This window comes from Oreochromis niloticus, linkage group LG7, assembly GCF_001858045.2.
Source record: "Oreochromis niloticus isolate F11D_XX linkage group LG7, O_niloticus_UMD_NMBU, whole genome shotgun sequence".
Taxonomy (NCBI): Eukaryota; Metazoa; Chordata; class Actinopteri; order Cichliformes; family Cichlidae; genus Oreochromis; species Oreochromis niloticus.
In genome coordinates, this window is record NC_031972.2 from 25,308,010 (window position 1) to 25,335,543 (window position 27,534).

The following is a 27,534-nucleotide window of genomic DNA, read 5'->3' on the forward strand; positions in this document are numbered from 1 at the left end:
TTGATTGGTTGTTGAAAACGAAAGGCGGGATTTAAAGACGATTGGTCAACGCAGAGTTAACGCAAAGTCCTCACATTTTTAGGTGATTTGTGGGGGTGCCTAATATTTTATTGCTAATGACTGTCCACAGACAGTGACGTGTTTAAGTATTTAGAATTACATTGTTGCATTCTATACCTTAGTGTTTCATTTGATGTAAACTCGGCTTAATACATGCAGGAAGGATATCATGAAATCATCACGATCAAAGACAGCCTCATTAGCTAATTATGACAGGTCCAGGTGCTCCAAAACCAGTCCGCTCCTCAGTCACCCTGCTCCAATTATTGTACCTACTAAACTGGATAATTAACATGGGCTTGGTTGTTACCACAATAACTTGCTGTAACGACATTTTCTTTAACAAATTGTATGACTTTATTTTACTTGTAGTTGTACAAGTATGTCAATAGAGTTCACCTGAAGGGTGCATAGTGACTGACCAGGGCCAATCCATATTGACCACACTGTGTATATTTTTAGAATTTTTTTTTTGTTGGCTCTGTTTTAAATATAACTTCTCTTTGAGCTTTATAGATATTCTAAAATGACTGTTAAGATAAATATTGCTGTATTTTACCCTAAACAAAGGTAGTCATTTGAGTAAAACAATAGTTAAGTAATGTTTCCAGTCACATGTCCAGCACGAATGCCACCACTATGTCTAAAGGGTTTGAAGAATAGTTTCCTTGAAAGGCACTGGGCAGTTAATTTTCTCAAGTGGTCACATGAGAAACTGGGACTGTTGTGGCTGACTGCACTAAAGTGCTAAAATCACAAACTTCAGCTGATTGTTGGGCCCTTCTCAACAGTCCCAATCTCTCAAGTGGCCCCTTGATAAAATTAATTGTCCACTCCTGCTTTATGACCAAAAAATATTAACAATGCAACGATTCAATGTCTGCGCTCACCATCAGATGGCGGTAAAGTACTGCTTAAGTTGACTCCATTATTTCCCTCTTTATCTCATCTCTCACTTGATTTCCTTTCACAGCACTTACAGGCTCTCTTTCATCGCCCCCCCATCCCCTGTCTGAAACAACCCACACACGTCTTGACTGAAAAGAATATTGCATAATCAGAGAGATATGCTGTGGCATATATTCATGGACTAATCTAAATAGAGTGTACTCTAGACGGTTCACCAAACAAGCTGCCTCTCAGATAGATTCAAAGCCACCAGCACTCTAAATCTAAATCTGTGGTAGATTATCAAAGCAAAAGGTCACGTTCAATCCAAAAACACACGCACACACAGACACACACGCTTTCCACCACATATTTGGGCCAGACTTTTTCCAGTTCAGTTCACTGGGTAAGTACAAAAGAACGAGGAATACATCAAAGGATTTAACTCTTAAAAAAACAAAACAAAAAACATCAAATAGAAAAAGTCTTCACAGAGACAAAAAAGAGGGTAAAGCAGGAAGAGAAAGACAGACAAATTGTGTATGTAGGGGGAGCTGATGTTGGGGTGTGGTGGACATAAAATCCAGTCCATTTTGTGTTATGTCCTCAGGATTCATTGCTTATTTATTGGTTGTTATACAGAAACAGAGAGCATGGGGAATGAAAAATTCAGACAGGAGGAATGCCCTTTCCTCCTTTCAGAAATTGCAATATTACACACACTGGGCAGTAATGGCTCCCGCATGCAGTCATGTCTGCATTTGGGGAAGAGAGATTTATGGAGGATGTCTATTTCTGCCTATCTCTGACACAGCAGTAAAAATCAGAGAGTGATGTGTGTTTCTGTTCCCAACAAGATCATTTATCTCCAAGTCTAAGTTTTATTAAATTAAGAGAATATATACAAATTACTGCATTAATGATAAATTGCTTGGATTTCATAGCAAGATAACAGTGGTAATGTCAGTGGCTGTATGTTATAATTATACTCTGAGCAAATTGTTTCATCAACTCATGGTTGGTTTTAAATGTAGGTTGTATTTGTAGCAGCCAGTGTGATGTCCACATTGGTGGCACAGGGTCTTAGGGATGAAATAATCCCTTATGAGCAACCAGCAGTGCAATATTTGGTTACAGTTGCCACATTTGGTCAGAGTGTCGACCTTTAAAACCAAAGAAAACATCTAAGCTCAGACAGCCAACTTGTACTGCACTGTATCATAAAAGATTCAAGATTCAAGATTCAAAGTGTTTATTGTCATGTGTCACAAGAGAAAAGGCATTTCTCTGTGCAATGAAATTCTTTCTTTGCTGTCCACCCACAGATGTCGATTAATATATACAATAGAAATAGAACATATAAATACAAATAGTACAAATAAATAAATGAAGACAGAAAAGGAGACAAAATATGAAGATTTGAAAGAGAGATGTGTGCAAAACGAATATGCCCGACTCTCCTCTCATCATGTGCCAAATGCACCCTCCCAAATTGGCAATGTAATGAAGCTGCAGAACTTCTCATCTCTCCCTCTGACACCATGCAGCAATGCAAGGGCTGCTGTTTCACCCCCTCAACCAACCCAGCATCCACCTGTGAGCTCTGGGGTGGAGGGATATTTATTCATCAGTTTCTATGTGCATCTTATTTGTGGGGAGTGATGAGCTCAGTGCCTGGACACCAAACTCTAAGTGTAACCTACTGCTGTAACAAATCAACCATTTCAAATGTGAGTTGTTGGACTGAACACACTTCAAGAATCCTGATGTGTGTGTGTGTGAATGTTATCGGGGAAGTACATGGGTGCTTCATTTGATGCCGGCAGCTCCAACAGACTCTAACGAACTGCTTTCTTTCCAACTTTTTTCTGTCTAAATCTCATTTTCTTCAATCCAATATTTTCTTCAATCCTATAAGATAAATAGAAGAAAGCATAGTGGAACAGGTCCTGAGAAAAGGAAGTATAAAAAAAGTCTGCCCAAGGAAGAAAAAGATAATGGGAAGGTGAAGTGCAAGGAACATGACAGTTTGGGCAATGAGGAGGAAAAAGAGAAAAGGCAAGAAGCTTTGGGTTGGAATATTAGCTGGAAAACTTCCTATCTATCGTGTTCATAATTCATGGATTCCCAGTTCCTCCTGCTGGGGAATTAGGGTCAGGGACTGTAAAATAGGCACAGAGTAAGAGAAATCTGCAGAGATTCACTGGACAGACAGAGTACGTTAGAGTGAGCATGCTGCTCCTGGTTGAAATGGATGATGCAAAGCACACTATAAAACATCAATAAACTTTGAAAGGCCGTGCTACTTACGCTGCAGGTGATTATTCCTCTAAATAATTCATATAGCTTGCACAACCTCTCATTTACACAAATATAGCACAAGTACAGATGTAAATAAATAGCCTGAAGGGATCCATTTAAAAACAGATTTTTGGTATTTGATTAGAATAAATCTTAGAGGCAGCTTGCAGAAGGAGTGATATCTGTTTATATTTAGCTTTTCAGACCATCATCCATGCCTTTGATGACTTCACTTTTGACAGAGCTGGGCTCATAGCTGATCTGTAATTATTCTTCCATTCCATAAGCAGTAATGCTGACATGAAAATTAGATCAAATTTGATAAGACTCTAGACTTTTTTCCCTCTAGAAAGTGTGTAAAACAAACCAACATAAAGACACAATCACTGAACCTTTGCAAATCAAGCTATTTGCTATCCAGCTGCCGTGCAACTTATGCTCCACTTTTGTCTCCGTTGGCGCTAGTATCACTACATGTAAATTATGCTGACTGTAAAGAGAAAAAAAAACATCTCCTGCTAGTTTGTCTTGTGGGTGGAATGCTAGTGTGACAGTAATTCCCTGTTACAGTGCTGGCAATTCATGTAGAAATAAGTAGGAGTTTGAATATATATCCGCATCAAAGGGAATCCATCACAATCTGAAAGGTTTTTCATGTCTGAAGCAGTTCTGTTGTGTTAATGCCATCACAAAATAGCTATTCATGTCTGAGCCAGGGAGCTCTGGATTGGAAATCAGCTCTTCTACGCCTCCATCTGTCTGTGTGTTCTGTGGTATGTGCTATTTTTCATTCATGTCCTCTGACTCATCCTTCTAATAACTACCCCTATTTCCTCTCTGAAATAGTTTTCAGTTGTTTTCCCATTGTATGATTACTTGCCATGCCTCTCTGACTCATTCAGTTTATTGCCCAAATAAAGATTTGCATTTTCTTTTTTGTATCATTTAGCCTACATGTCTGAATGGTTTTTCATTAATCATCATCTCCTAGCCTCTAACTGTTTCTTTTTCATCTGACTGCTCCTGATTCTTGCTTGTTACCCTTCCCGTTAAGCTGTGTTTGCTGTCATGGCTATCACCTTTTTGCCTAAGGGCAGACAGGGCCTGTATATAAACAGACTTTATTGCTCCTGCTGTAGTCCAAGCCTCAGCAGGAATCACTGCTTTCTTATGTTATTGTTTGATCTGTTGCTGCATAGCTGAAATTGATATTGAAAAACAATATTAGTAAGTTCAGTGGTTTACCTTTAGATATATTTACACATGTAAGCTTTAGAGAGCATAATTTTCAGATGGTCCATGGCAATAACAATAATATCCCTCTTTGAGCCAATATGAGCCACAGATGTCAGCTCATTAAGTCCTTCAACAACAAATTGGCAACATACACACCCAATGAAACAGAATTAGATAGCTGTTTGTTTGTTTTAAAAAAAAAACTGAAATACGAAGGAAAAATAATTTTCCATTAGAGAGCAATCTCAACAAAACTATTCCTGCAAGACAAAATTTGTTACATTTATTGCTTGGAAAATTCTCCTCCACACGAAGCGCTTCGGTTTGCTGATATTTAACCTGCATTTAGAAGATCACATGCGATTAGTAGTGTCCAGTGTGCTATACACATTCTGATTACATTAATGCACGCTAATGAAATCTTTTTCTGAAAAGCCTCAACTTTGTATAAAAAATTCACTGATGCAAGCATCGTCGTGCACAAATATGAATGCGGTAAATGACCCCTGAGGTTTGTGACTCATCTAGAAGATGAATGAGAATGAGAAAAAGGAAGATTTTCATACTGTTTTATTAGCAACAATGTGTCTGTCAGTTATATATTAGAAACAAGAACAGAAACATTTTCTGCAGTACTGTACTGAGTCTGAAAAACCAGCTGAATCATAAAATAAAGCAAGTAATTCAAATACTTCAAGGTAAAAGCAACACTGCATTTTAATATACACTTGTACACTTGTAGTAATAATTATAATAATAATAATAAATTTCTTCTATACTTCCTTATGGCACTAAATTTCCTGTGCAACTGTCACATAGTTTTAGATTCAAAAATAAGAACATTGAGAACTATTGTGTGTGTCTGCATGTCTGCATGTGTGAGTGTACTTATATGGCTATCTTTGTGAGGACAAGTTTAAAATTGAGAGAGTACTGGGATGGACGACATTTGTGCCCCTCTTGGCTTTTTGCTTTTTGTTGTTTTAACTTGGCTTTAGGGTTATGAGTCGAATGAGGTTCAGATTACACAGGTAAGGATTTGGCAGCTAGTTGTGACGGTTAGGATGAGGGACCAGGGAACGTAAATGAATGTCCTCGCAAAGTTAGATTTACAAACGTGTGTACTGTGGCTTAGTGTATTTGCAGGAAAGCACATTTTACAAAGGAAAAACCCCCCAAAAAACCCAAATTACTCACTGTTTCACAGTTTGGAAAAAATAAATGAGTAATTAAAAAAAACGAGAGACAGAAAAAGGGAGAAGTACAACAGCATTTACCATCCATTTGCGAGAGAGTGGTAGGTGGGTCCAGAAAGAACAATCCAATCAACTTCAAGTCCCTCCCACAACCATGGGCATTTCCTCTTTTGAATTCAAGCAGTAAATAATTTAACTTATTATTAGTGTGTTCTCTGTCCATAAAAGTCACCAACTGCTCCTCCAGTCAGAAAATTAGCCCTCCAGCCAGGCCGGTCAGCCAAGCGCAGAAAATAAAAACAATCCCAAGAAGGAACACTGAGTACCTCGGAGCAAGAGCATATATTCTTCAGTCCAATGAATGGAGAAAGGGGAGAGACTGCAGTGTATGTTATGGCCTCTTAAATATTTATAGATGTGCCTTTAAAGGTGAATCTTTAGCCCAGAAATCCATACATCAATAAATCAGACAGAACACAAGGAATGTAGTGAACGTTCACTAACTTCAGTGAAGAACTATAATCGGGTTCACATTGGAAGCTTACGGTGTTGCTGCAAAAATGTTTTGCATTTCTGACTGAGTCAATATTATAGCATTAATTAGTAAAATAAACAGGTACAAAATAGTTGCAAATTCATTTTCTTTGTTATTTAATCTGTTTGGGTCATTCTTTGCATTAAGATGAATTTAGGTTAAAGAAATAATATAATCGCTTCACCCCTCACAATACAATTTTATTGCAGCCCACCTCTGGGTTCATTATACACATGGATGACCTGTTGTGTATAACTGAATGGAATAAAAATTATTAACAATTAATTGAGATGCACACACATACACACACACACACACACACACACACACACACACACACACACACACACGCTCAGTATGCTCACATATATGCACACAAATGAAGATCAAAAACCTTTTTGGCACCTAGTCCACACTGCCTGCAAGAATGCAGAGATTTTTCTCTTCTGAAGTGTAAAATACTGTATATACACTGTGTTTTCAACAGATGCTTCAAGAAACCAGCCTTTCGTCAAACTATGCGACTCTATGGAAGGATGAGGGAAATCTTCTGTGAGCCCTTTACGTCTTAAAATGTTATGGCATAAGTTACGTCTGTCGAAAATGTCTGCGGGGTGGCAGCTAAACACAACAACCCGCTCCCTCCTCCACTGACTGTGAGTGATATCTCATAACCTCTATAATCTGTGGATGGAGGACCAGACAGATAATCCCATCATAAGAGAGGGAAACACTGGACTTTTCCTAATCATATTCTGTTTGTAGCAGCTCTGGAAGAGAGAAATCCCTACTGATTACATCATTTTCACACGTCATGAATCTGCCTATCCTACAGGCCACGGTAGAGGAGCCCAGAGGGAGTAGGGCAACACAGACTTTATCAGATCATAAAAGAAATTAATTAATCTTTTTAAAAAAATGATTCAAAACAAGTTTATGTTGTTGGTAATTTAACATTTTTAAACACTTTGTATTGGCCCAAGTGTGAGGACCTGAGCATAGTACCTTTGAAAAAACTGTCCTGAGAGCCAGCTGAGTCCTCCATTCTGCAAAAGGTGACTGGTAGAATGAGAGCAGACTAGATCAGACAACACAGGTCAAGATGACAAAAACACAGTCTCACTCAAGCCCAGTCCAGCCCAGGCCATTCAGATGAATGTAAGCATCAGCTTAAACTGAGTTAAACCTTACCCAGCTAAACATCAGTGCTGATGCTACAGCTGCGTGTGAACATGTCCCTCATGGTAACTGAACGGGCAAGGTTTGGTTTACGATAGTTTGAAATGTTTACAGGCACTGGCAGGTCCAGATCCTGCTGCTGGACACTGCGATAGCTGATCCGGTCCCCTCCGTTCCTCAACCCATCTGGTTGGTGGTGGAGCTGCGGCTGAGGTGGCTGGAGGTAGAAAGGCATCTCATAGTGTGTACAGGATGGGCAGAAGGTCTGCGATCGTGTCAGTTTCCTGGCCATTGGAGGGGTGGAAAAAAGGGCAGGGCCATTTGGGATGGAGGAGGCGGCGGCTGTAGCCGCCACAATGTTGTGATTGGAGTGAACCGGCGGGAGGCGAGATGTAACGGCAAAGTCTGGCTCCTCCTCCTCCGACTCAGATTCTTCCTTCTTGCAGCAATAATACTGATAGAAACAGAGGGACGAGATGGACAAAGATGAAAAAAGTGGTGACGAGAGAAGAAAGAAGAAAATGTACCAAATGATGTCAAATGTGCATGAGAAAGAGCTGTCTCAATGATCACTCAATTATCTCTTGAGAGGTTCTCTTGTGTTGTAAACAGACTCCAGTTTTCAGCTGAGGTATTATGGTTGTGGTATGACCTAGCTCTCAAATTAATTCCTGGCATCTTGCCATCTAATATCTGCTGTAATTTGGGGATTACTTTTGATCCAGGGAAATGTTGTCAGGAAAGGATCTTACAGTTTCCCTCTAGCTATGTTACCTGGTTCCCAGAGGATCACGGTAAATGGACTGCATTTATGTAGTGCTTTTATCCGAGAAGCTTTAAACCTTGCTTCTTATTCATCTTTTCACTCCCACAGCATGCATACTAAGTTACTATTCATGGACCCCTTCACTTTTTGTACACGTAATATGAATTTAACTAATTTACACTTAATAACAATGATTTTGGGGGCAATTTTCTTTTAAAGAGAGAAATGAAAACATTTTTAATTAAAATTATTTTGCTACTGCACGACAAAACTGGTTCAGATAAATTAGAACCTGAGGGAAGTCTACCTGTGGCAAACTCCCACAGGTAATGCTGAATGTTAGCATGAAAATCGAGAAAACTGAGGAATTCTCTGTGAGACAAGGAGCAAATGTGTAAAACCATTTATAAAGCTTAGGCCTTAATAACTGTGATATGAAAGAAGTGTGGAAACACCAGGTATCCTCCTTGAGTTGGTTGTTAGGGAGGCATCCAAGAGCTCAACCTTCACTTTAACAGCTCCTCAGCAGAGACAGGAAAGACAACTACCTCAGCAGCAGCTCATCAACCAGTGCTTAAAGATGTCCAAGTCAGTACATATGGCAAACACTTGGCCTTGTTTATTACCTTGCTAAAATGACGCATGGTTATTACTGTGCCAAAAATGACAGTCTCTATTTTCTGAAGGGAGAAAAGAAAGACGTGTCCCAACACATAGTGTACTCCAAGGCTGAGGTTCACTACTGAAATCTTTGCCATTCTGCCTGCTGTCCACATCTTGCTCAGTTGCACAGGTGTGGAAATGAGTGCCAGTATTGATGTGTGTCAGCAGCCCATAATGTCAGGTAGATTTTTAGCTCGCCTACAGACCGCTGAAAACTACTTTAGGTGACTGCTAAGATTCCTTTCCTGTTTTTCATACGATTTGTGTGGTAACAAAAAATGAAATGAAATTGTTCAAATTGTGATGAACTCACAATAATTGTAATGAGTTTCTAATCCTGGGCTGACAGAGCCGGGGGTCTTTGTCCTCTGTCCGTTTTATGTTTTGAATGATCAGTTGTGTAATTTAAAATTTTTTGGAAAACCTTGCTCTCAATTGGTTTTCCGTTTCCACCAGAATCAGATACAATTGACAATGCATTAGCATAGTTTTACAGATTAAAGCGGCATGATTACTCAACTCAAAGTACAATCTCTTACCTGCAGTTCTGCAAAAAGTAAATACAACGAACAAAACAGATGATGTCTCACCTGCAGCCTACAGTAGCACAGTACTGCAATGATAAGGAGTAATATAACCGAAGCTAGAATTCCACCAGTGATGACCACAGTCCCGGCTGTCATTCGAATTGCTCTCCATCAACACCCTGCAAAGAGGAAGAGGGGGGAAGAAGGGGAAGAAAGGAAGAGACAGGGAGTGGTGGTGGGTGGAAAGAGTTGGAGCATAGATGAGGGTAGGGGGTGAAATGAAGGAGCAAAAAGGCACACAATTCATCAGTTCAGTAGCTTCATTAAGTAGATTATAACTGTGTGTCATCTCAGTGGTGCTTATTGAATTATCCAGCAGCTAGGAGACATGTAATAGAATCATCCCACAAGTGCTGCTTATAATATAGACAGCATCTCAGACTGAAACACATAGAAAAAAAAGAAGTGTGTGAGTGAGGGGAATCTGTTCAGCGGCAGGGCGGAAAAAAAGGATGAATTGCAGAAATGTCGAGAGGAAAGAGGTAAATGGTTGCACAGATAGATGAGGAGAGATGCAACAACAACAGGGTGCAGTCAGTTTGGAGAAATGATGTGGCAAGTAAAATTTGCAGTCAAGCTCACCGAGATATTCTTCATGCTTCTGTGGTTCAACAAAGAACTGATAGGAACCCGTCCAAAAACAATATAATGTGAGGTGGTGTGCAAAGGAGATCGTCAAAAGATCAATCAGCAGGACTGTTGTAAACAGCCGTGACCTGTGAATTCTGATATTAAGTCAAAGGTCACAGCAAAGAGAAATGCAAATCCGAACCCAGGAAATTTGAAAGTGGATTCATTAAGTTATAACATATCACAGTGCTCAACTGCCTGTCTTGTTTCTAAGTTTTCTTCTATGTGATTCACAGCTTCCAAGCCACAAGTCAGATTGAAGTATTTTTGACCGATACTTGTTGGTTGAAATGTCTTGGTTTACATTTCACATCAAGGTGGAAATTATGCAGCTTGAATTCTACAGAATATCAGAAGAAGACAGGTCCATTAGTTCCGTGGTTCCATTTAAGAAGCTAAAATAGTGAAAGTAATCGCACAGTGGTGTATAATTCATATGTTATTATTCAATCTCAGTGATATGTAATATTTTTGAAAAACCTTGAAGGCACTTATCAGATGTGGGCAGAGACCTTTTCCCTTCATTATAGCCACAATCTGGAAGTGTCATAGAACCGCACCAACACACTGCATTGTGGATAATTGCTTGAAACCAAAAATAGGCCAGCAGGCTTGTTGCTAAGCTATGACTCATTGGTGCAAGCCATTAACAGCAACAAGCACACTGCAGTATAGGTCCATGTTGTCAAGATCTAACTTAACTGTGACATGGGCAAACACTAAAAAAGAAATACTAAAAATAAACACGACCGCCACCAAATCTTGCAGTATCCAGTTTACCCTGACTGCTGCTTTAATAACATGATGTGAGCAATGCTGAGCATCCATTAGCTTACTCACGTTAAATTTACTGTCAGCTGTGTGTCACTGGGCATTTGGTATTTAGTATGACACCTGACACAGTGACCTTCTCACACGGTCATTAGATTTAAGTGAAACTGTTTAAACTGTAGACTGTATAAAATAATCTCTCAGCATGATGTGTCTCTCCAGAGATCCTTTATAAAGTCAGAATAGATGTCTCCATGGTAGCTACCATCCCTATTGACAAACACAGCACAGCTTCTCCTCACTCAAGCTTCAATTCAGCTGGACTCTAATTCAATCTGCAGGCCGCACAGTGCACCAACCAAATCAATATGGAGGACAAGAAAGAACAGAGCATTTTGGCCTTAAAGGCTTCTAGTTTAATTGATAGGGAAACGTGGTGATTCGATGGCAATATGGTTGCCAGGAGAATAAGAGAACAGGATGTTCAGGTAGCGCTAAGCAACATTTGTGTATCCATTTTTTTTGCACCTTTATTTAGTAGAGTGCATAAGAAAAGTGACAGAACAATGACTGTGGCTAGGCTAAGCCTTTGTTACATGAGCAATAGGAACTGAGCATTAGTAGTTTAATGATTTGCGTGCAGACTATCAGACCTTGAAATGTTTGAGTTTTATTTATTTACTTTTCTAAGGATAAGCTTAAAGCTACACTAACATTTTGTTATTATTGTAAAATCCTGTAAAAATATAGCCTGTTTTATTTGATTTTATAACCTGCAACCTTACTTTTTTCCGGGCCACTCTTACTGCAGGGGCTCTTTTGGATGATTGCAAGCAGCTGTTTTAAAGACCAATTGTCTGCCACCTTCCAGCTTCAAGCAATAGATAAGCTGAATGAATAGCAAGTCAACAAAGTTAAATATTTATCATCTTTCTCCAGAATCTTAGGGCAATATCATGGATGTTCATGGACAATATGAAGATGAAAGCCAATGTTGCTCTGACGAAAGGGTTTACAATAGTTTCTGCCTAAAATATGATATGCTGGTCTTTAATAATCAGTTATTATTAAAGTTAAAGACTTCTTAAATAATAAACATATAATAATGACGATGATGATAATAAACAGATGGGCACATGAATTAAAAAGTGATATCTTTAGGGTGCTGGGGCAGTATAAATGAGTATTATTTAGCAGCATTTACCTGCATCCTTTTGAGAGCACAGGGCACAACTTTATAAGGTGGAATTAGATTTAAGCACGACTGAAGACAACATCACGTAACAGTATGTGTGTAGACCTGTGTGGCCTCATTTAAGTAACTAACACGGATTCTCAAGCACCTAATAATTAGTGCTGCTTATACTTAGCAGTCTGAATCCCTTCAGTGCAAACTCAGCATGAGACCAGATCATCAGTGTTGGGCTTTTAGACCTTAATTTTTCAATCTAAAACCTTGACTAGTGTCTTTTTTGTTTCACCAGCAGATGGTGACATAGAGCAGTACACGGCCTACATTATCTCAAAAATAGGTTTCAAAAGGAAATAATCAAAATTGCATTTAAATTTCAAATTAAAATACTAGAACGTTAGTTTTTAGAAAATAACACTTGTCTACAGACAAATAAAAATGGATCCTCTAAATGTAAATGAATCTTAAAGCCAAACATCAAACTCAAACAAGACTGAGATAAAATTCCAGTTATAGTAAGATAAATTTAAAATGAAAAGAACAGTAAAAAAAAAATGCCAAAAGTATAAATAAATAAATACCAGTGAATGAAAAAATGAATAAAAGTTGTAATAAAGATTAAAAGGAGACAACACAAGTAAGTCAAAAAAGAAGAAACCACTGACTCTGCAAGTGGGATCTGCTCAGAGAGCATGCTCCAAAGTCAAGGAGCCCTGATCACAAAAGTACAGTCACAACCACTTTTATATATTACTAACTATTCTATATGCTAGTGTCTGTATAGGTCCTATTTTTTTATTTGTAGGATTTGTTTATATTTTAAAAAAATCAAACCATAGAACCGCACTCCAAACAGCCACCTTCCGGTCATATGTCTTATCACCATCTGTCAGAGGTACCAGGGGACCTGCCAGGTCCGGGAACCCCATTGTCAATCCTCAGCATCTCAACATTGTGTGAGATTCTCAGCAACACCTCACACATCAGCACACATCATATATAAGCATGAACAACATAAGAGCAAAATCAGCTGGACAGCCAACATTAGACTTTACTGTACAGCAGACAGCTACACACCAGTAAGGAAGGAAGAATGTCCATCATGTTGCCCTTAATAGCCCATATGTAAAATCAAATGTTCCTTATATGTGTAGGTGCAATATACAAAAAAGTTGCTTTGTAAAAGACATTACTGTTCTGCCAGTTGCAGCTTGCTTAATTAAAGTGGTTTGTCAGGCAGCAGGCCAAAAGAAAAGAGCACATGCATGATCAGGACTGCGTGCACATAATTCTGACTCGGTGTCATACAAATTCTTTTCTGTCTTGTCTCAAATGATGACGTGTGGACTGAGCTGATTTCTGACTTTTCTCACTGATATTCCTTCATGAAAGTTATTATGGTGTGCACAAAAAAACACACACGTACATGTAGCATTTCTCATTCTGCAGGCTAGGCTGGTGCTGTGTATCTCCTGGGGCTACATTAATCAGATCAGTGTGTGAGCGATGTGTTGCAGCAAGGCGACAAACAGTGTTAATTATTTAACCACACACACTCACGCTCGTGCGCGCACAGACGCGTGCACATACGCAATCCAGACCCCATTGTGAAATAGTGAAATACTGGAGAGAGGCAATCTTGTCCACTCAGCTGCTTTTGCTGGTATTCGTCCACAGGAATGACAAGAGTTAGGGGCAAAAGAAGAATAGCCGTGTGCACACTCGCACACAAACACACACAAATACTCACATGCAATAATTTTAGTAGTAGCTAACATGCTCAGACAGAGGGCTTTGGAATAAAATGCCACGCTTCGATGAAACATGGCAGGGATCACAGCAAAAGGTCTTGCTTGGAATAATGGCTGCTGACAGGCTTTCAGTTCAGTGGGGAAGAAGTACGCAGTAGGTGGTGGATTCGAGTAACACACAAGAGACAATAACATGCCCTGAGAACAATGGGAAGAGCTCTGTTATAATGGTAGCTGTCAAAGGGTGATTTTACACACATTTACAACGACAGAGTGTACCTACACATGGTTCTTTACAGAAATGACAAGATCCAAAGCCTCCTGAGAAGTATGCATTATTTAGCGAAAGAAGTGCTCAAGTTTCTGCTCCAGTAGCTCCAGTTTTCAATCTCACAATCTCAACTGGTAACAAAGTTCCAAAATATGAATATAGGGACACGCAGAAAACAACAATGCCTCATCAACTCTGTCTGATTACAGTTTTTTGGCCCGTAATGAGTCCTTGCTCTTTAATAAGCTGTGCAATCAGGGAGCATTCAACTAGTATAAATGACATAATTTCAACCTGCAGGATGTATACTTTTATTGGAAGACATGTCATTTTGTTCGTCATTTCGTTTTGAGGCTTTGGTTTCTGTATTAATTTTGTAAAAAGCACATCTTGTGGCCTTACTTCTCCATTTTTGTGCCTCTCTTCTGTCCTCCTGCCTGTGACCTGGAAAATGAGGTCAGAACCTCAATTCCTAAAGTGCATCTCCAAGAGAGAGAAGCTTTACAGGAGAGTGGGGATGCATAGGTGCATCATTTGCAAAAGTTTTTTTTGAAACCTGTGATCTAACAGGCATGACACACACAGAGAAAATGTGTTCCTTTTGCATTCATAACTTTAATTAGTTATTTCAGATGATTCCACAGTCAAAATTTCTGCCGACCACACTGTGAACTTAATCAAAAGTAATGCTTGTAATGATGTCATGGTATCAAAAAGTGAAATAGAGAGAAATGTAAAAGTGGACAGCACATTGTGTTACTTTAAACTGAAAGCTTTGAATCACGAATTTCTCATTTTGGTAAAATGAGTCTTGTCCTCGACTGCTTCGCTCATGTGGCAGGGTAAGGATGGAAGGAAAAATGAGGAACCTGTGTTTTTTTGGCATTTGTTTTTCCATGACATCTGTACTCCCTGAGTTTTTGTCTTTCATCTTTCATCTTAATCTTTTTGTGTTTTTACGCTAACATGTCCCCTCGCTTGCATCACTCGTGTCTGTCCCTCAGATCACGACTCCTCCCGGTGAAGATGTGTGAGAGAGATGTGAGAACTCCGTGCTTCCACTGGATCAGATTTGAGGGGTGTCAGAATGACTAGTATCATTGCCCTCAGCATACCTTATTTCTTCCTACTATAGATGTAGACTGTAGATTTTGCATATAAATCATGTTTCACTAGCGGGGCCCACGTCCTCATTTTAGGTATGACAGCGTTTTAGTAGGTAAAGGCGAATGTTTTGACATGAATTGAGCTGCGGTTTGGGGAAGGCCTCGAAGGGGACGGGCCTGGCAGATCCCCATGTACTAAATAGAAGTGAAGAAGTTAAAGAATTGAAAAGGGGAGGGAGGATGGGGCACATAAACGAGAATGACAGCTTGCATAACTGGGTGAACCTATATAGATGAGAACCGGAAGGAGCGTGTTTGGAGGCGTGGTCCTGCTCCTGAAATTCCGATACATCATCTCCAAAAATAGTTTGCATAATCAAAATAAATGATTACTTTTTATACATTTTCTTTATCATGTTTAAAATTTAGAGTCACATTGGGGTAAGGGCCTTTCCCATTTGACAAAGGGGTAAAGATGGGGTCACCAGTCCATACCCTCTTCTCAAAAATTCTGATGTCCTGGATGTAAATGAATGAGAAAGTGTTGCAGATGCCGCCTGGTTCATTTTTGAATATCTGACACAGCCAGATTGGCTGTTTCCCCCACTGCTTTCTCTATCAGTTACATGCATTACGCCCCCCCCCCCCCCCCCCCCCCCCCAGAAACCCCCCCAGAAACCCCCCCCAAAAACCCCCCCCAAAAAAACCAAAAAAACAACTGCAACAAGTTAACATAATATCACCTGAGGTGGTGTCAGCTGAAACTGAAGACTGCTTGTATTAGTAAAATGTATACTCTGAACTCTTGCAAAGTTGCATTGTGGGCAATGTCAATCTGGATTAGTAATGCTCAGTATCAGTCCATCAGTGTTATAGGAATGGAGTGATTCTCTCGAGTCTTGGCTATGAGTGTTGCATTAATCTTTTATCTATGGCGATCGATGAGCCTCATTCTTACACTTCCAAGGTTAACTCAAGTTCTGCAAGAGTATGACTGTGTAGATGGTTGCAATCAACGCCAGTTTGTTTGAGCAATAATCATAAAATTCAATGTGGCAATCAAATTTGAAATATTAGATTAAATTAAAAAAATTCACTAAAAACTACATGAAAAACTACAATTTAAGTTTGTAGTTTGTTTAACATGTTAAAGCACATGCAGGCAGTGACATAAATTCACATCCACTTTTCCTACTATGAGTTTGAAGTGCACTTTTTTTTCTGTTTTTTAAAAAAAGCTTCTACTTTTTTCCTTTAGCCTTGTTAAATGAACCTGCTCTACATTATCCTCTCGGGTGGCACTGACCCTGACTGGCATTACTCAACTCTGTGTCCCTGACTCAGTCTATACCCGCATAAAATATCACCTGGTACACAAAATATCTTTTGCCAGCATTTGTGTCCCTGGACCCACCTTCAAGAATAATGACAACACACACCTAAAGCTCAGGATAACGGAGGTTTTTTCTTTGGTAGACAGCAATCGTTTTCATCCATCCTGTGTGTCCTAGCATTACCTAGGCAACATGTCTGTAATTAGTGCCCCTCTATGAATGATATATCATAAAAATGGCTCTCGGCTTGTGTGAATATAGCACCATGAGGACATTTTAAGGACTTAACAGTGACCTGGGGGTCTCTCCATTTAATTATACAGCTTGCTAAATGTGTCTCATCTATCTAAATGACCTTGCTTAGTTGTTCTTCCAGTTCAAATTGCAAACTGAGGTAGAAGGCACTCCTATAACTTTAAATGTGTTGTGCATGGACTAAAGTAATGGAGCATGACTACCCTTCCTTGCTAATAGCATTTTTAGATGTTGACTATTTGTTTTTTAACAGCAGTCCCAATTTATTTTAGGAGTATATATTTGGCAATGTCATGGTACAATGTCATGATATTATAATATTAGTATGATAGTAATGTACACTCATTGGCTAGGTTATTATGCACATCTGTTCAACTGCTTGCTAAGGCAGATATCTAAACAGTCAGTCATATGGCAGCAACTCAGTACATTCAGGCATGTAGTCATGGTCAAGACTCCAAAACTTCAAACTGAACATCAGAAGGGGGGAAAAAGTGATTTTAAATTACTTTCAACATGGTACGGTTGTTGGTACCAGGCAGGCTGGTCTGAATATTTCAGAAGCAGTTCTCTGGGAGAAAATGCCTTGTTGATGCCAGAGGTCAGAGGAGAATGGCCAGACTGCTTTGAGCTAATAGAAAGGCAACAATAACTCAAATAACAAAGCTATGCAGAAGAGCATCTCTGAATGCACAACACGTAGAACCATGCTAAACCACTTTTATCATACCACAAAGCAATAAATCACATCTTGAGGTGGTTTCTTGAACATGACAATGAGTTCAGTGTACTCAAATGGCCTCCACAGTCACAAGATCTCAATCCAATAGGGCCCCTTTGGAATTTGACAGCTGACAAATGTGCAACGACTGTGTAATGCTATCATGCAAATATGGACCAAATTCTCAGAGGAATATTTTCAACACCTTGTTGAATCTTTATCATGAAGAATTAAGTCAGTTGTGCAGGCAAATGTTCACCCAGCCCTACTAAGCAATGTATTGTGAGTGTATATTACTCCAAGTGTTTTCAAAGCAGCACCATCCAGTTTAGCATTATCAACAAGGCAATGTTAGGATTTGTCTCAGTGTTTGGAAAAATCCACTATAGATAATGACGAATAATAATAAAAAAAAAGGATGACAAAATTTTTGCACATCCCTATGCCGAAAACAACAAACTTCTCATTTGAAGACACTTAAATGGAATAAATAATATCACTTTTTGTTCTGCTGAAGCTATTAAAAAGGCTATTTACCTGTTAGATACAAATCTCACTGATGATGTCCTTTTACATTTACAATCCACAGGAAGAAGCCATTAGTTCTAGCGATTTCATTATAGGTGTTCTCTTGTGAGTTGCTCAGGTAAAGTGTCTAATCACTTCAGTGTGAAAGAAGCACAGAAGTCAAATTGCACGCAATACTGAAAGATAGAAGCAGACACACTTATTCCACACACTTCTCAGAAGGGTGTTCAAGGGTCTTGAACAGTGTAAAAGCTATAGTTTCCCTTTTCTATGTGGATAAAAATGGGACAAAAAAGTACGACATCTATCTATCTGTCAGTTTATTGTTCTGTCCTCTCATATTAAAGGAAATTAGCTTTCATTTTCAAATCATTTTAAAATAATTGCATACAATCACACTTTGTCAGCCTGCCACTGCACTTCCTACTCCTCCCCACAGCCCTACCCTGTTCTACGCTCCGCTGTGAAAATAATACCACTTGTCTGTGAATGACAGGCTGTAATCTTGATGCCACAGAGAGCTGAAGTCGACTCACAGATCTTACAGTCGGTTGAAATCATAGCTGATGAATTGAAAAGCAGTTGTTAGTCCTGCAAGTTAGAAAGTTTTAAGTTCCTGTCAAGAGAATGTATGGACTACCTATGTGTGGAGAGAAGGGTTAAAGTCTTAGCGCCAAGCAAAGCCCCTTAATCGAGGCAGGGTGCACATATAGATGTCTATTCAATTTGGGTCACTTGTTGGTTACACTGCTTCTGGTTTACTCCTAATTCATAAAAATGGCTTACAATCAATTTTGACTCTTTGTAGTTATGCATAGTTAGTAGTTATGCATAAAACCTTGCTTTGATCTTAAATTAAATTCTCCAGCTCATCATGCAGTGATATTACAAGCTGAAATGCTTTAAAGTCTGCAGTGAATTTTGCACATGCTTTATTAACAATGTGAGAGGAATTGACAATTAAAGATGCAGTATGAGAAGTTTATTGCAAGGTGCAACCTGCTTTGAATTAAAAACAGGGTGCTAGTTTTATAGATTGAGTTTTCTTTTCTTTTTGACCATTCTGTCTTGGTCCATGACTAATCGAAATAGATTTTTTTATGCACATTATCTATTATGATTCCTGACTGACAGGAACAATCTTAAAAGTTAGTTTATGTAAAATCTAAGATATTTATTGTAAATAAGACCCCTGGCTTGTAAGTTCAGTGTCAGTCAAAATCTAACCACTGGGAAATTGCAATGACAACAGAGACAGTTTGCTGTAACACTCGGAGCTCTGTTAGGACAGGAGGTCCTAACAAAGCGCTGAGTATAAAACAGCTGTATAAAACATTAACAGGTGATGATCGATGAAAACATTCAATAGTCATAATTCATTCTAGCATAATTAACATGCACACACACACACACACACACACACGTTTTCATGTCTTAGTGAGGACATCTAATTGACATAATGTTTTCCCTAGCCACTTACCCTAACCCTAACCATCAAAAATGAATGTCTAACCCTAACCCTTAGCCTAAACATAACCATAACCTAATTGTAACTCTGACACTAAAACCACATTTTGAGTCTCAAAAATGCCTTCAAACTCATGTGACAGGCATTTTGTCCCCATAAGGGTTGTTGGTCCCCACAAGTATAGTAACATTACAATTTTGGGTCCCCACAAAGATATGTAAACATAGTAAACACACACAAACACGCAAGCGTGCGCACACACACACACACACACACACACACACACACACACACACAAACCTTCCTCAAGGCTACATAGTCTGTTCAGGTTATTATGCCTTTAAATACATATAATTCCATTTTCATTTCCCTTAATTAGCTAGGAAGCTATTAAATTACCTTTGCTCCTTGACACTCGGCACTGAGAATTTTATCCTACTTTGCTGTGTCTTCCTGAGCAAACAGTAAGATTCACTGAATTTTAGCTCTTGACCTGGGAGCCGGTTAGTTAGTTCTGGTTGGCTGGTGAGAAATGCATCCTTGCGTCTCAGAGAAGTCGTCTACTGATACGTATGCTCTAACACATAAGCCGTGATTCAAACAACCATTTCCAATCTGTTGGAAATGGTTCAAACTTTCTGCTTGAAGTCCCTTCACAGCTCAGAGGTAATCGTAAGTTTGGGCTTCAGTTTTGTTTGGTGCAGTGCATGCAAACCCCATGCTGTGTAAGGTTTTCTTGCATGTTTACGCCCAGTATGTGACAGGTTGTCAGTTTGTCAAAAAGAAGCGTGTGGTGAACAAAAGCACATGCCCACATTGATCAGTCCAAGGTCTGTGTCCTGAAAGCGTGGGTGACACAAGTAGGATTATATGAGTGTATAGTTTTTGTGGCATTGCAGTACTTTTAACTTTAACTGAAGTTGAAGCAACCTGAAATGCTTCACTTTTACCAGCATAAATCTCCTCTCTTTGAAATCTTTTCAACAGCCCACGCAACACTTTCCATGTATTTTTTCCCTCTTTTCTCTAAAAGTTACTCTCTTAAACTCAAAAACAGTCATCTGTGTGGTCCTTGTGTGAGAAGAGGGAGGGAGGGAGGTTGTTTTTACAGTCTGAGTCCTCAGCTCTTCTTCAGTCAAGGACAGGCAACCCGATCGCAATGTCCTCACACTGGATAATGGATATTTCATCTGATATTTCATCTAAATGTATGCATTAAATGTACCATATAGCGTCTGAGGGACACACACATTCACACACATCTAGCCAGATACCACGGTAAATGTAGTGAAACAAGAGGTGATGTAATGAAGGTCAATTCATATTATAACAGCGTACTCTGATCATCATAGCGCTAAGTTCTCCAAAACCCCAGCTGTTGCTGTTGATGCCAACATATGGTTTGTGAGTAGAAGAGAAGAGAATCGGTGTTGAAAGAAGGCCCAGTAATCCCTTACTAGTGTTCCAATGTTTTTGTCATTAGTGCATGTATTCACAGTGACTGGGTTGTAGCTCAACTTTAAATAGGCTAAACTGGGCTGTGTATACATTGTTATTTTCTGTGCTTACCAGGAAGCTTTCTCTAAGGTCAGCTCTTCTCCTTCATTAGTTTACATTCCCATCCCCATTACTCCTCTTTCCTTTGTTTTGCTTTCTACTATTTCCGTCTTCCTCCACCTGCTTCTTCTGTGTCTCTTTGCTTATGCCCATTCTTTGACTCTTTAGCCTTTCCTTCCATTTACCATGCTCCCTTTGTCTCCCTCTCTACTCTATGCTCAGCTGGTATACGCTGCCTTGCAGTGGTGTGGCCTGTTTTAAGCATCACTTTGAACAATAGTGCCATTTACAAGCAAATACACTGCAGCTGACACGGAGATGGATAGATCCTGCTGTGCAACACTTTGCACATTCTGAGTCTGTCAAACAACCACATTTACAAGAAGTTACGTAACTCGGAAAATTCTCGGGAGGATCGCTAGTTACTACACATCTGAAGCACGGGTGAATTCATCACACAGCTGTGGCAAATGGGGGGAAAAAAATGTCCTATGGGTGCTCATATCCACCAGATACACACAAAAATATACACACTCACAAAAAAATTAAACTGTGACTCACATGAATATTTTGCATTGACACAAAGTTCCTCTGCTTTTTCTTCCTCCTGAACCGCTTTAGAAAGCCGCTTTAGAAACAATTTACTGCTCACATCTGTGTGATTGTAGCATCAAGCTTCTTTCATTAAAAAATAAAACTTGAGCTCTTTTTATGCATCTACTGCAGCATTGATCTTTTCTAGAAATTACGCCACAGAGGTGCATGTGAGAATGCAAATGTCTTAAGCAGCTGGATCAACCTTCCAGCTCCCTACTTCAAAAATCCATGCACCAAAGTAAATTCACAGCTAGGCAATAGACATTTTGTGCCATGCCTGCATCCCTTGCTTCAGCTAGCAGTCTGGTAGTAAGAACATACCTAATAGTAACCATCTCAAGTCATGTGCTGCATGACAGAAAGGAGAACTCTGAACAATGTTGAGACATGGAGTTTATGTTCAGCTGTTAAAGGGAAAGCTGTGCATTGTGTACTGAGTGTAACTGACAAAAGCTGCAACAATAAGAACTGTTTAATGTCTGACCGCTAACCACTTTTGTGTTTCTGACATGCAACTCAATTAGGTAATATCCAGCAGGTTCAAACCCTAAAGCATCAACTGCTCAATTATATCCTGTATTATACTTAATACTTTGTCTTTGTCTGCATCTAGGTTCCTTAAAATATCTACTGGTCCATGTTGACACAGCAGCAGACATGTACAAGTAAACTATTTAAAACAAAAAGAAGTTTGAGAATTTGATGGAGAAACAGTGTGAAGGAATGGAGAAATTAGCAGAAGCAGTAGTTTCGGGGAAAAGGCACAAGGAAAAGGAGGGTGTTGAAATACAAAAATAAGCGGAGAACAAAGAAGAGACATACAAAGGTTGCAGAGGGCGCTGTCAGAGGCTGAGACGAATGCCCACGTCTAGTGGAACGTAAAGATGGACGGTTGAAGGAAATGTGCTAAGCTTAAGACTGGTGATGGCTTGATTGTTAGTGCTAATGGTCAGCGCTCCAGAGGCAGTGTGTCTAAAAGTATGAATGGGTCTCCAGTTACTATGGCGACGGGGCTATTACAGACTGACATTTTAGCATCGCCTATTTCATTTTTTGAGTGGGTGGTTTAGTGCTAAAAGTTTCAACCTGACTGTACCTGAATCGACTTCACCCAGTTCACTCACTGTATGTAAATCTCCAAGCAGATCAAAATGAAACACAGAATAATTAAAAAAATGAGTAATACAATACAACACATTCGAAAGAGAGAACAAGATTTATGAATAAGATACTCTCTTCTAATGTCTACTTTTGTCTTGTTTAATAACTTTCATGGTAACGCAATTCACGACCTTGCTGAGCTTGCTTGTCTTTCCTTTTCGCGTCATCAATTTCCGAAGGAGTGTGCAGACATTTGGAACTTTTTAGTTTCAGATTTAACATTAACAGCAATGCTTGCATGCTCCAGTGATGAGCGTAGAGGCTTGGAAAAGAGCTTTGGACCATGAAGCCTGTAATGAGAACGCCCCGAGGCGTCCTTGCAATGAATACTGTAGATTACAGATGCAATGCAAATTGTAAACTTAGTCTGAGCAATGTGCCGCTTACCATTAGGTTTCTTATGTAATATACATACAGTGCTGAAGGGCATAGACAGGCCACTTGCGCAACAGTTGCAAAATTTAGTCTCTTTACAGAATGGATCTTGTTTTTGTAGCTCAGGTCTTCCAGCTGAGTCATCAACACTGATTTTTAGCTGGTAAATTATCAGGGAGATTCCCCATTTTTCCTTTGTTATTGTTCCCTTTTAGGTTTTCAAACTGAAGACAGTTATAGAAGTATCTCTGAACAACTGCTGCCAGTATCAACTATGATCTTGCCTATAAAACCTACTTAACTGGGGCTTACAAGTTTGTAGATATAATATACTGGAATTTGTTTTAGGTAAACAACTGTTTGTTTACAACTTGTCTGACTATCTAAAAAACTCATTTTGATTGACACATTTGTGAAGTAAATGTAGTGATGCTCCCTAGATGCTACTGGGTTTTTGTGTAAGAATGCCACATTAATAATTTACACATATATACTTATATTTACACACAGTAAAAACTTGGTGAAATTATTTGTGCTTGTCCTTTATTCATATCTTTTCTCACATGTCCCCCCTTTTTATTTTACTCATTCTCTTTCGCTTTCCTTTTTTTTTTCGTTTCTTTCTCTTTTTTCTTCCACCTGTCATTTCTGGCTTTGCTACCCTGTGCCTATATAAATGAGGCATATGGTAAAGGAGAAATTGGCAAACACATTTGCTTTGCCTCTTGGCAAAGCAAATGTGTTTGGCACAGCAGTGCATTCAGACCATGATTGCTGCCTTCTAAACCTCGCTGAAGACAATTTTGCCAGATATCTAAGCAACACTGAGACTTGATTCAAAAGTCAAAGGTGAAAGGTGCCTCTTCGGTCTTTATAAAAAACACGAATAAAAAGATAATCACGTGTGTTTAAATATGGCTAAAAGTGAGAGGACATCACGTCCTCTTCAATGTAACCTCTCCAGATGACCAGCAGATTCAAACCCAGATCCCTCTTGCTGTGAAATAAAAGTGCTAACCACTGCAGCAGCCTTGTATGGAAGAACAGTAAGTTATGACTCTCCAAAGGCATGCACAAATATAATAGACAGGGATTGTCATAGAAGAAGGACAGGATTTTTTTTTAATTTCTCCACACCCTTTTCATGTTCTCTTTCCACACCTCCCTCACATTTCTTCTTCTCTTTGGTAAATGGTAAATGGCCTGTATTTATATAGCGCTTTACTAGTCCCTAAGGACCCCAAAGCGCTTTACCTATCCAGACATCCACCCATTCACACACACATTCACACTTCTCTTTGGAATGAGCTTCAGTGTTTTACAAATCACTCACAGGGATGAGTCCAGCTGACCAACAGCCCGCGTGCATGCACGTGCTTGTGGCTGAATGTGTGTTGGCCACACCGTGGCTCTGTGTTGGAACACATCTGTGCCTGAGTGTGATGTGTGAGCATGTCAGGGTGTAGCTGAAAGGGGAGAGCAGAATGTGATGCTGAGGGGGAGGGGACAAGTGATGCATGGAGGAAGGGCGGAACGGGTGGTGACTGTTTAACATGATCAGTGAACAGCAATATTCCCTTCCCCCAGCCTCAACCCATCCACTCCAATTCCCCTCTCCATGTCAGCCAAAACATAGCCATAATGATTCCCTTTCCCAATATAATGCATTTTAACAGTAATTAAGCTGATATGTGAGTACACTTGAATAAGCCCACGAAAAAGTAGACGTGCCTCTGTAACTGCATTCACTCTTGTCTATTCAAGCCTTCCCTCCTTCTTCTTCTCTGCTTCTCCATTCCTGTTGCTCTGTATTCTATATGGTCTTCTCTCTACACCTTTCCTCATCTTTTTTCATCACCTGTCTGTCTTTGAAATTTGCTTTTCCATCCTACTCATCCTGCTTGTCCTTCAGCTCCCTCTGTCCTCCTCTTCTTGCTGCTGCTGTGAAAACTGTGAGGCTCGTAGAGCAGCAGCAGACAGACAAGTCTCTTATGCTCAGAGGGGGACTTCAGTGTGTTTGAATGTGTGTTCGTGTGTGCACACACATGTTGGAGTATAACATATCTCCCTGGGGGCCAAGGTTGGTCTGAGGGTCATTGAGGAGGTCGCTATGGGAACACAAGCCCCACCTTATTGTTGATTGTTTCAGGCCCTCTAAAATGACAATGTATATTCTTTTTTCTTGTAAGAAACTGACTAGCTTAAAGTAATATTGTAACATGTGACAGTAACAGTCTCAGATTCACAGAAGTACCAGTGAACTGCCATGTAGCCAAGGTCTGCAAGTTATCAAATAAGTGTCCAACCATCCCTGTTATAGCAAAGTTGAAGTGCAGGAAGTGTAGGTGAAAGTAAGACATTTAGAAATATGAGCTCAAGCAAACAAACACAGGGGAATACATAAGCAGTGACTTCAAGTTAATTCTGCAGATATACCAAGACAGTAGAGAACAGTGATTATTCATTCGTGGGTAGTTAAAGCATCCAATAGAGCTTAACCTAAGAATGCATAACTTTTCCTTACACTCCTCTGATCCCTCCAACCATCTACTTAACAGCAAAAACATGAAAAAAAAATATGGAATGAAATTGATTTTAAAAAGTTTTAAAAATAGTAAAATGATTTCTCTTATTAGACCAAAATACTGTTAAAGCTTGCCCAAATTCACTGGTTAGTTGACATTTTAGCTGGCTAATTGCTACTACAGGCACCATAGTGTTTCCAAAACAATCACTAGAGGGTGGGTTGCATCATGTGTGCCATTCCCTAAGGAATTTTGTCATTTTAACTCCATGTAGTGAGATATTTTAGCATTGCGGGGCTTTTATGCTGCTGGAGATCCATTTGCACCAAGCCTAAAAATATCTGCATACAACAGTTTGGATATGACCAGAGCTAACAGTTGGTGACAGTAGCTGTGGCTCACAAACCATGCTGTTTTGTCAGCTTGTGGCAAACCAGCCAGCCAGCATGTGTTTTATACAAAACACTGAACCTGCCCTCTGCCTTTACCCTTTATACTGTGTCTGTACATATAGGCTATCTCTCTGTGTTAAATTACTTAAAGATTTTGAAAAACACTCCACATGTACACAGTGCATGTTGAACGTATGGCATATAAACAACTTTCAAGTTTTGAAATGTGGAAAAGAGTAGACTTCTGCCAACCTAACATATGGAAAGTATCTGCCTCTCTCCGTGGTGCTGAAATTAGAATCTATCTATCTATCTATCTATCTATCTATCTATCTATCTATCTATCTATCTATCGTTTCTCCATGTCTAAAACAAAAACAGCATGCATGACTTGATAATCACAGTCGATAAAGAAACACAAAGGAAACATCATGGTACAACACAATCTTTCTTCCTTCAAGGGTAAAGCATTACCTTCAGAGATAAGAGGAATTCGCCGGGTCACATTGAGGGTAGGGGTGGCTCCTTGGGGCTCGGGTCCCGACCTCGGTAGGCTGTAGTTTGTCAACCTCAGTGGCGAATAATGACACCAGTGAACACGCCGACAAAAAAAGCCTCCAATGTCGGTAAAGATATGAACTAAACGCTGAAGTGCCTGCGATCAAAGTGGAGATGGAGTTCGACTCAGGTCAAAATAAAACCCACCGGGCCTGGTTCCTCTTTAGTTGCTAATTAAAAACTAGCAGATACGCCCTTTGCAAACAAACAAACAAAAAATGTCCACCTTTAACATTCGTATTCTTTGTACTGAAGACTACTTCTCCACGCACAGCGTTGCCATGCAAAACATTTTCTTTCCAGTTCCGGACTTGCAGAGAGACCACTGAAAAGCACTCCGGTAACAATGGTATGATGTGATCTGTGGAAGATGCTTTTGAAGCAGGCAGGCAGCAGCACACAATTCCATCCACCGATTGTCTGGAGTTGCTTGAACGGTTCCTACTGGTTAACCGAAGCTGTCCGCAAAATAAAACACTCCTACGCAAACATCATCATCATCAGCCTCGGCAGCATGTGTGTTGGAGGAGGAGACGGGGTGATGCGAAATCTCGCCATCTCTATTTCAACAGCCAGTTCAGTACCGTCCAGGGAGGTCGAGGTCAGATATTTGTTGTTGTGCTACTCCAGGTTCCGCCGGATTTCTCCCCCTTCCTTCCTATTCACAGTATGATCCGCATGTGAACGTTCTCGCTTAAAAAAAATGCGACTAAGCAGCAGAAAGCCACAAAGTCTCTGCAGATAAGTGGTCACAAAGAATATTGGTAGCTGTTTATTTAGTGCACGGCTGTTGGATTTCCGTACGTTTGCTGATTCTTTCAGAGCGATGTCCGGAACTGCGCGGAAACGAGTAAACTGCGCTTTAAATCCAGAGGTGGCTCAGTGCCTGCACACCCAGAGAGTACTAAATGCAGCCTGGAGTGTACAGTCT

General features: G+C 39.7%; 1 protein-coding gene across 1 annotated transcript; it reads right to left on the reverse strand.

Moving 5' to 3' along the window:
• Positions 1-5,037: 5,037 nt before the first annotated feature.
• fam163ba (family with sequence similarity 163 member B, genome duplicate a) lies at positions 5,038-27,534 on the reverse strand. Its single transcript, XM_003444414.5, has 3 exons — positions 26,520-27,534; positions 9,415-9,530; positions 5,038-7,849 (listed from the first exon to the last, which is right to left on the reverse strand). Exons 2-3 carry the CDS (start codon positions 9,505-9,507, stop codon positions 7,412-7,414), a joined length of 531 nt encoding a protein of 176 aa, XP_003444462.1. The 5' UTR covers positions 9,508-9,530; positions 26,520-27,534; the 3' UTR covers positions 5,038-7,411.